The sequence below is a fragment of the Chenopodium quinoa genome, unplaced genomic scaffold, assembly GCF_001683475.1.
Source record: "Chenopodium quinoa cultivar QQ74 unplaced genomic scaffold, ASM168347v1, whole genome shotgun sequence".
Taxonomy (NCBI): domain Eukaryota; kingdom Viridiplantae; phylum Streptophyta; class Magnoliopsida; order Caryophyllales; family Amaranthaceae; genus Chenopodium; species Chenopodium quinoa.
In genome coordinates this window covers 3,040,376-3,050,076 of record NW_018743919.1, presented here as the reverse complement: position 1 = coordinate 3,050,076, position 9,701 = coordinate 3,040,376, and the positions used below count along the sequence as shown (strand labels likewise).

General features: G+C 35.1%; 1 protein-coding gene across 1 annotated transcript; it reads left to right on the top strand.

Moving 5' to 3' along the window:
* The first annotated feature begins 931 nt into the window (after positions 1 to 931).
* On the top strand, positions 932 to 4,786 carry LOC110687395 (probable WRKY transcription factor 31). Its single transcript, XM_021864041.1, has 6 exons — positions 932 to 1,721; positions 2,393 to 2,491; positions 2,596 to 2,769; positions 2,915 to 3,310; positions 3,409 to 3,522; positions 3,747 to 4,786. The coding sequence occupies exons 1-6, from the start codon at positions 1,296 to 1,298 to the stop codon at positions 4,446 to 4,448; spliced, it is 1,911 nt and encodes a 636-aa protein (XP_021719733.1). The 5' UTR covers positions 932 to 1,295; the 3' UTR covers positions 4,449 to 4,786.
* The last annotated feature ends 4,915 nt before the right edge of the window (positions 4,787 to 9,701 follow it).

Genomic DNA, 9,701 nt, shown 5'->3' with positions numbered 1-9,701 from the left:
CCCACGTTCTCTTTGACTGAGAAGTTGGGATGTAGGCAGAGGAAATTTAGGAACATGATTTCCCTAGCTTGACTCCTAAATTCAACGTGCTCCTTAATTTAAGCAGCCAATATTTATCAAGTTAAAAATCAGTTAAAGACTTATTCAAAAGATAATTATTATTTATTAAAAAAAGATAATTATTTATTTATTAATTAAAAGATAAATAATTAATTAATTTAAAACTTATATTTTTAAATTAATGAATTATTTATTTATTTATAAAATCTTTTTAAATCTTTTTCAAAACTGATTTTTATCACTTCCTTAAATTAAGGGATATGAAAACTGCTTTAAAACTTTCGTTTAAAACTTTCTGAGTCAATCGTCAAGTTCTTTCGGGAACTTCAGGTTCCTTCAGGAATTTCGAGTTTCTTCTTAATTCCTTCCAACACTTTTGTTTCTTAAGCTCGTACACTGAGTAACTAAGTATATAGAGTTGTGAGGACATCTTGAAAGCTTGCATTCATCATCAAGTCTTCCAAACTCTGTTGTTCCTACTTCGGAACATGTATTTGTGTACCTGAATCTTTCTGTTCAACCAAGACTCATAAACATCATTAGTCAGAGTTTGTTTTACGTAAGTCAATCATCAAAATATTAAGGTAGTCAATTCAACAATCCTCATCATTGATTTCTAAATCTTGTTAAAATGAAATCAAACAGGGCATATAATTACACAATATAATGAGTCAAAACATAAATAAAAAGCAGACAAGATCATAAAAATTCAGACCTCACACCAAACAGAATTGTAAATATAAATAATTCATATTCATATTAAAACACATTAAATAAGACAAAAAGAACAAATTCTATCAGATATAATTTTTTTTTATATATTTATATAAGGTAAGATAAATAATCATTAGGAAAATCCTGCCGTGTGTACTTATTTAATTTGTTATAGCATATTTTTATCATAGTATATTAGTATTACACATTTACACCTACCAATACAATTAAGTATTTTCTTTTCAAAACAAAGAAAATGAAAATAAATATAAATAAAATAATAAATAAGAAAGAAAGGAAAAAAAAAAAAAGTCATTGGTCTTCATTCCAAACCCTTTTTATAGGCTCTTCAGTTAAAAGACTTGAGACTTCCAAACATTTCTTCTTCTCCTCTCTTTCTCTTGTCTCTCTTATAAACCCAAACCCATTTCTTTCATTTTTCATTTTTCATTTTCATTTTCATTTTTCCTCTCCAAAAAATAAAATAAAATAAAATTAAAAATCCAAAAATCATCTCGTAAATGGACGGCAGAGGATGGGGTCTTGCTCTTGAATCATCATCATCATCACCGTCCGATCTTCTCCACCACCACCACCACCACCTTCATCACAAAAAACATACCATCAACAACAACAAGAATAATAATCAGGTGTTCCAAAGCCTAGAATTTCCAATGAACCTCCACCGTCGATCATCCGAAGACGATCATGATGAAGAATATGATGATCAAAACAATAAGAAGAAAGTTGTTGGTGAAGTAGATTTCTTCTCTGATAAGAAGAGTAATAATAATAATACAGTACATAGGTCTACATCTTGTTCTGGTGCACCTCTAAATCGTGTGAAAGAGGAGACTTGTTCTCGTGATCATCATCAATCTGCTACTGCTACTGCTACTCCTGCTCTTCCTGATTCCGCACCTCTTCTCGATAATAATAATGTTAATGTAATTTTCTCTCTTTTTATTTTATTTTCCTCATTTATTGCTATTTTCAGATCCTACCTAATCTTTTATTCTTGATAAAATGTTTTATAATCTTCTCCCTTGTTGTCTAACTAAATATTGTTCTACTTTCTCTCAAAAAAAAATATGTTGTTCTACCTTTACGAAGGTGATAATTTCACAAAAATAAATAAATATGTATAAATAAAAAAAATAAAATAAAAACCTTAAGACATACGGAGTACTTAAGATCCTATTCTTTGTTATGACAGTGTATTTATTATTTATTATTATTATTATTTTTCATTTTATTAGTACAAAGTAGAAATTTGTAATAAAAGGAGAAACTTTTTTTTTTTTTTTGTAAAATTAGGTGAATTACGATGGTTAAGTCTATTATATACAGTAGTACTTTCTTAATTAAGAATGAAAGAGTTTTAGTCTTAGTTAATAAAATTAAAATTATATGCTTAATTTTTGTTGTAATTATAAAACTAATATGGGAATCGAATATGTCATTAAATTAAGTTGATCATAATAATAGTAAATATTTCGATATAGTCTAGTAAAATTTTAGTTTGAGAAATCGTGTGTATTGGGTTAATTTGTATATAATTTATTAAATGATAAATTTTAGTTTATACATATTTATTTATTTTTATTTCAATATATAGACTGGTTTACATCTTCTCACCACTAATACGGGAAGCAATCAATCTACGGTAGATGATGGTACTTCTTCGGATGCAGAAGACAAAAGAAACAAAAATGAGGTAATTAATATAATGTAATAAGAAATTTAACTTAATTTAATTTGACAACCATTAATTATTTTTTCATCTTTATTCATTAATATCTTATATTTATGTATTATCAGCTAGTAGTCCTTCAAGCTGAGCTACAACGTATGAATACTGAAAATCAAAAGTTGAAATCCATGTTAAATCAAGTGAGCAACAATTACAATACTCTTCAAATGCACCTCGTAACTGTAATGCAACAGCAGCAACAACAACAAAACCTTCGAAAGGGCGAAAATTCGCAACATGAGGTACGTACAACAACCATCGATTACAGAATAATACGTTACTCTGGACATTTGATATAGTTTTTGGTTACGTGTTATGCGTATTCTCTATTATTATTACATTTTTTGCAATTTGTACTTATGATATGATTTTATTTCATATATATAGGCAATTATGCAAGGAAAGGCTGAGGAGAAGCCAATGGTACCACGTCAATTCTTAGACTTGGTTTCGGGTGCAAATACTGAGACCGATGAGCGAACGTCTCAAACCTTGTCGGATGACGAGAGGACGGTCGATCGCTCTGGCTCACCGTTAAACTCCATGGAAGTAGCATCAAGGGCTAACAATAAGGAGTTGAACCTTGCTAATTATGATAATGGGAAGAGAATAAGGGAAGAAAGTCCTGAAGGATCGGACGCGCAAGGGTGGGGGCATAATAAGGTGCCTAAGTTGATGAACAATGTTGTCAAGCCTACTAGTCCTCCTGTGGATCAAGCAGCAGCCGAGGCTACAATGAGGAAAGCTCGTGTCTCAGTTCGAGCTCGATCTGAAGCACCTATGGTTAGTTTATTAGTATTCATGCACGTATGAAGTTTGATAATTTCACATGATCAAATAAAATGTTACGAATTCTAATATATGTTTGGATATTAATGCAGATAAGCGATGGATGTCAATGGCGAAAGTATGGACAAAAGATGGCGAAGGGTAACCCTTGCCCTAGAGCTTATTATCGGTGCACAATGGCTGTTGGTTGTCCCGTCCGAAAACAAGTATGTACTCATCTTAATTTCCAAATTGCAAGAGTTAATAGTTCTCTATAAATTACTTTTGTTTGTTGCTAATTTTATTTCTTAGATGGTCAATATGGTCATACCTAAGTTAACAAATCCATAATGACTAAGAACATGTACATTGTTAGAAATTATTACATTTTCTAACATAAAAAGGTGAAAATAAAAGACTAATAATCAGCATGTCAACAATTTTATTGTAGGTTCAAAGGTGTGCGGAGGACAGGTCAATTCTGATCACAACATATGAAGGGAACCACAACCACCCACTACCACCAGCAGCGATGGCGATGGCCTCGACAACCTCAGCAGCGGCGAGTATGCTCCTCTCGGGATCAATGCCGAGTGGGGACGGGTTTATGAACCCGAATTTCCTAGCTAGGACCATACTTCCATGCTCATCAAGTATGGCTACAATATCAGCTTCAGCGCCTTTTCCAACTGTTACGTTGGACTTAACCCATTCACCAAACCCTCTTCAAATGAGGCAATCAGTTCCTCAAACAAATGGCCCTTTCCAAGTACCATTTCAACCTCAAACTTCCCAAGTGGGGCCCAATTTTTTGGGCTCAATTCCTCAAATATTTGGTCAAGCTTTGCTAAATTCTAATAATAATAACAACCAATCAAAATTTTCTGGTCTACAAACTACGTCTCCCCAAGGGTTGGACGCTTCACACTTGCAACACCCTAACCAAAACCCGGCTTTCGCTGACACTCTGAACGCAGCCACTGCTGCCATCGCCAACGACCCGAATTTCACAGCTGCACTGGCGGCTGCCATCTCGTCGATCATCGGTGGGGCACGTGCCCCGGCCGAAAACAATAATGCCGCTGGTGATGCCACTACTAGTGGGAACAATGCTAATAACGTCACTACAAGTAGTAGCATGCAACAACAATAGAAAGGCAACAAAAGGAGGCAGTTATGCAAATAGACAAATATTATTACCTTGATAATATGTTGCTTTGTGTTTAGCTAAACTTTTATTTTTTATTTTTTTGGCCTTTATCTTTTGGTTTAGTATATTACTTATCATAGTAGTTCTTAGGAAAAGGATAAGAATGAGGTAAAAAAATGTTCATATACTTTTTTTTTTCTTTTCATTTTTCCTTTTTTTTTCTCTCTAGTAGGTCTTTGAGAAGAAGACAAGTTCATTCTTTAATCACATCATTATTTTGTTTTTGAATAATTTATCCCATTTTCGGATAAATATATATGAGATATACAAATTTAAGTTAATTGTCATTTCATTTTGATGTTTCATTTATTGTTACTCCTCACGCATTATACAATTTCTACTTTTAATGTTCTAATTAGCTTTATATTTATTGTTAGCTGATGATGCAATTTTGAAAATTGTACGAACATCATTATAAACTAGGAACTAAAATTTAGGAAATTTACTATGTACGGAGTAGTTTTTATTATTAGTTTAATTATATATTTTTTGAATATAGGTTCTAGTTTGATATGATAAAAGATATATTAAATGATACACTTATAACAACAATCAGCAGTCTTACCAAATATGATTTTCACATTAACTTTACAAATTCTTATTTTGATTACAATAATTTTACAAATTTTTATTCTGATTCCATCCCTACACAACATAAGACACTTTACGAATTACCATAAAATTTATTTCAATAGGAGATGCACTAATAAAGTAAGAAGTAACTTGTTGGAGTGTCAACTTATAACTAGAGAGATGTAACATTGCATACGTACGTGTGGTATCAAAATCTGAACCTTTCACGTTCTTACTGTACACAAGATATTATTTTGTTTAATTAAATAAATTAATTGGCTAATGTGAAATCAAGATTAATTAGAAAAATAATTAAGGTATAAGACGAGGCAGAATTCAATGTTGATCTTTTGATTTCTTTTAAGTCATATTACAATATTTTAACTTGGTATATATGTGTGGTCCCAATCAATATCGAAGACCGAAGAAGAAAGATAGTAGACGTTTAAGAGAAGGAAAAAAGTTTTAAGTAAGAAAAGGCCAAGTCTAAGGTATATTCTTGCATTTCAAGGTCAACAATACCGGCTAATGGTCTTTTGACACGTAAGGTAGATAGGAGGTTTTGTAGCAAGTCATGAAATCTTAATTATAAAAATGTCTATAATAATTTATCTTTAACCAAATGTATTTTATTTTTTTTTTGACAAAGAGAACTATCAACGAAAAACAACACGACACCACACACACGACAACTACATTAAAAAACAAAACCCCAAGAAGGACCAATGCGAGCATGCTTCTCACGAGCGAACTTGTTGGACTCCAGATCAAGAGACGAAGCCGGACGTCACTTTGTGTTCACACAATCCATCTTGTAACCTTCAGAAACCCTTTCACAACATATCTTACCTGATGCCCGAAGACGAGAATGAGAAATAGTCCGTTGGCGATTCACGCGAGACGAAATCCTAAGCCTTGAGTTTTGAAGACTGCCTACAAACCCCCGAGAGCAGATTCTGTTGGAGGACTAACTTGAACTGTCGGGACCTTGACCAACTCTTCTGAAACCCGATTGCAGCTGCATCAACTGTAGATGACCGAGAAGAAGCATACAAGACCTTTTGAGAGGGAACCGCTTGGTGCTTTAAACCATTAAAAGGAGGAACTGAAGGAATAGAGGTCTTTGCTTCCCCGGATTTTTCACCTAGGGGGACCTCTGTCAAGATTTGAGTTTTACTCAGGATAACCCGAATCGTCACAACTAACATAGACCTTGAATGAAAAAAACTGAGCACATCACCTGCATAAGACGCTGCAAATTAGAGGAAGTAATCCGAAGAGATGAACCAAAACATCCGCGGGATTGGAACTGGTGCTGATGCAAATCATTATCTCACTGGATTAACCCTCGGAATAGACTCACTTTCCAAACTATTAGAAACTTTTTCATCCGACACCATCGGAGAAACCCTAGTAACAGGACAATCCACATCACATTCCATGTTATCCCCACTAGGCAACGCTTCCGGAATGACCTCCATATCACAAACTCCTTGCTTGTCTAAAGAAGCAGCTTCAACAAATGGTGTAGTCTTTGAGCTACCTAAAGAGTGATCTACAGAAGAGGCACAACCTAAAAGCCTTTCAACCTCCTGTAGTTCATTCATCACTTCCAAAATTTTTGAATCATAATAAACTGCCTTTCATAGGTCCAATTTGGCATAACTTAGATCGCCTAATCCCTTAAAAGCTAAAGCTCTCCTAAACAAGCATTTGGTATGATAGGTATCATACCTTAACACAAATGAACATAACCTAATTACTTTATCAAAGTCCTGTAATTTCAGGGCACATGCAGCCAGGTTGAGATTCAAAGCAAAGGCTAAAGATGTAAACATATAGCATAAGCCTCCAGAGTTAATGGTAAACTAAAACAAAGCAATTTGCTCGCTAAATCATACTTGGAAAAAGCAAGTTTAAACTTGCGTTCTCGGAGCAAGGAATTACCTTCTTCCTTGGAAACTTTAGAATAGACCAAAACATCACCAGGACAAGCTAAGGAATCAAGGATACGAACAACATGCTTGTCATTAAACCCATCAGGAAGATGGAACTCAACAAAAGCAAGACACATATCCATTTCAAAATACCACCCCTCAATAAAACCCGAAAAACCGACGGGGTAGATATCAAACGGAAAGAACAACTAGGATTTACAAGCTAGCTAAACATAACAAAAAACTCAGAGCCCCCCACTACTAGAAAACAGGAATTTCCGTCAGAACGGGTTGTCGAAACACCCTTTGTAGGAAAAACGGCCAATTCCGTCGGAATTTCCGTCGGAACAGTGGCTTCCGACGGAATTCCGTCGGAAAAGTTATTTCCGACGAAAATAATTCGCCGGAATAAGTTTTCCGGTACCGGAAAGTCCGTCGGAAATTTCCGACGAAATTCGAATCTGCCGGAAAATTCAATAAAAAAAAAAGAAAAAGAAAAGCCCCCCACCCCCACCCACCTGCCCAGACCACCCACACCCACCCACCACCACACCCACCCAAGACCACCCCCACCAACGAAGACAACCTACCTCACCCACCAACACCCACCCTACACCACCCACCCCACAGACCAGGACCACCACCCATCCCCCCACACACTGACCCACGCAGACCACCCACCCTCCCCTTAACCAACGCCACTCACCACAAGCCCCCACCACTTCAGCTCCACCACCGTTCACCCAAAAAATAAAAATAAAAACACGAAAACATCACTCACTATATTCGTAAAAAATCGAAACAAATTACGAAATTAAGCCAAAAAAACCGAAAAATTTAACACAAACAAATCAAAACCAGTAGATTTACATATTTAATTAGAATTTCATGAAAAAAAAAACCGACAATTATACATTTAAAATTAAAGAAAATACAATTATCTAATCAAATTTATTATCAAAATTACAATTATATAAACAACTAAGTTAATCTACAATCTAACTTAAATTTAAACTAGATCTACAAAAATATGAAACTTTCGCGCAAAAGCCGAGATCGAAAACGCTTACACCGTTGTTGTTGATGTTTGTTGGTCGTAGTTGTTGATGAATGCGTCGTTGTTGTTGTTGATGATGAATGCGCCGAGATCGAAACCCTTATTTTATGAATTTCGCCCAAAAAAAGGAGATAAAAAACATTGAATTTTTGTGATTTTCGAACTAGCATGAGAGGAGGGAGATCGAATTAAAAACAAGGTGGTTCGTTGATGGAAAGAGAAGGGGAAATAGAAGAGGAAAGAGAGGAGAGAGAAAGAGAAATAAGGGAGGAGAGAGAGGCGCACAGAGAAATGAGGGAGGAGAGGAGAGAGAAAGAGAAATGAGGGAGGAAGAGGCGCATTAGAAGAGAAAGAGGAAGGGGATTAGGGGAACGTCTTTTTAGGGTTTTTTTTTTTTTGATAATTACTTTATTTTCGACGGAATATTCCGTCGGTATCTTCCAACGGGTTTTAATTCCGTCGGAAATATTAATATTCCGACAGATTATAATTCCGCCGGAAAAGTAATTTTCCAACGGAATATTCCGTCGGAAACCCTTATATTTCAACAGATTTTAATTCCGTCGGAATGAAAATCCATCGGAACTTCTGACGTTTCTGACGGAATTAAGTGTCCGTCGGAAACAGTCCGTCGGAAATCGGCCTATTTCTAGTAGTGCCTTTTGAAACAACCACTAGCGAGAAGCACACAAAATAATCACTTGCAAATTCTAACTCAAAGCACCCTGATGGAGCCTATTGAAATTAAAGAATTACTAATAGCCACAATTAGTAAAAACACAACTTAAAACTCAAAGTGCAACAACATAAACTAAAACCCCAATAAAGAAAGTAGAAAGAGAAAAGGCTTAGATTGAGAAAGGAAAAACAGAACCATAATAAGAAAATTGTTGGCGGAGAACGACTGCTGGTTGTGCACGACCCTAGAGTTGTTTCTTAATAGATTGAGTACAATACTCTCTTGGATTGGAATAATTAACGGTAACCAATATTATTTTCGAATTTTCCACAAAATTAATCATATATTCTAGCTAGTTGTATAGGTTTATATTAGGATTAGTGAGTGCTCAGCGGAATTAGATAAAAGAGGTAGAGATTGATAATACGAGTAAAAAAATAATAATACAAATAAATAAAGGCAAGACAAATAGTAAAGAGTGACCCACGGTATTTAATGTGGAAAATCTTCAATAGAGGCAAAAATCCCATCACGACAAGCTCCCAAAATAATCCACTTTATACAAAGGAGTGAGTACTAAGTAGTACTCCCTCCATCCCTTATATTTTGCCCCATTTGCCATTAGTGGTAGTCCCTTATTTTTAGCCTCATTCTATTTTGGGCCATGGTCCCATCTTCTTAACTGGTCCATAATCCTCCCCTAATCTCGTTTAGCCCACTAAAACCCACTACCATCAGCCTTTCTTTTTCTCCCCTGATCTCCTTTTACCCACTCTCTCTCCTCAATTGCGAATGGCTCTCTCTCTTCCATCACCATCTCTCTTCTTCCTCCGATACAACCGAGGCTGCTTCTCCTTCCTCGCCATTCATTTTGTTATCTGAAAACCCCATCAAAATTGAAATCCCTCACTTCCATTTCTCTTCTCTCTCTTCCATTTTTTTTAATAAGA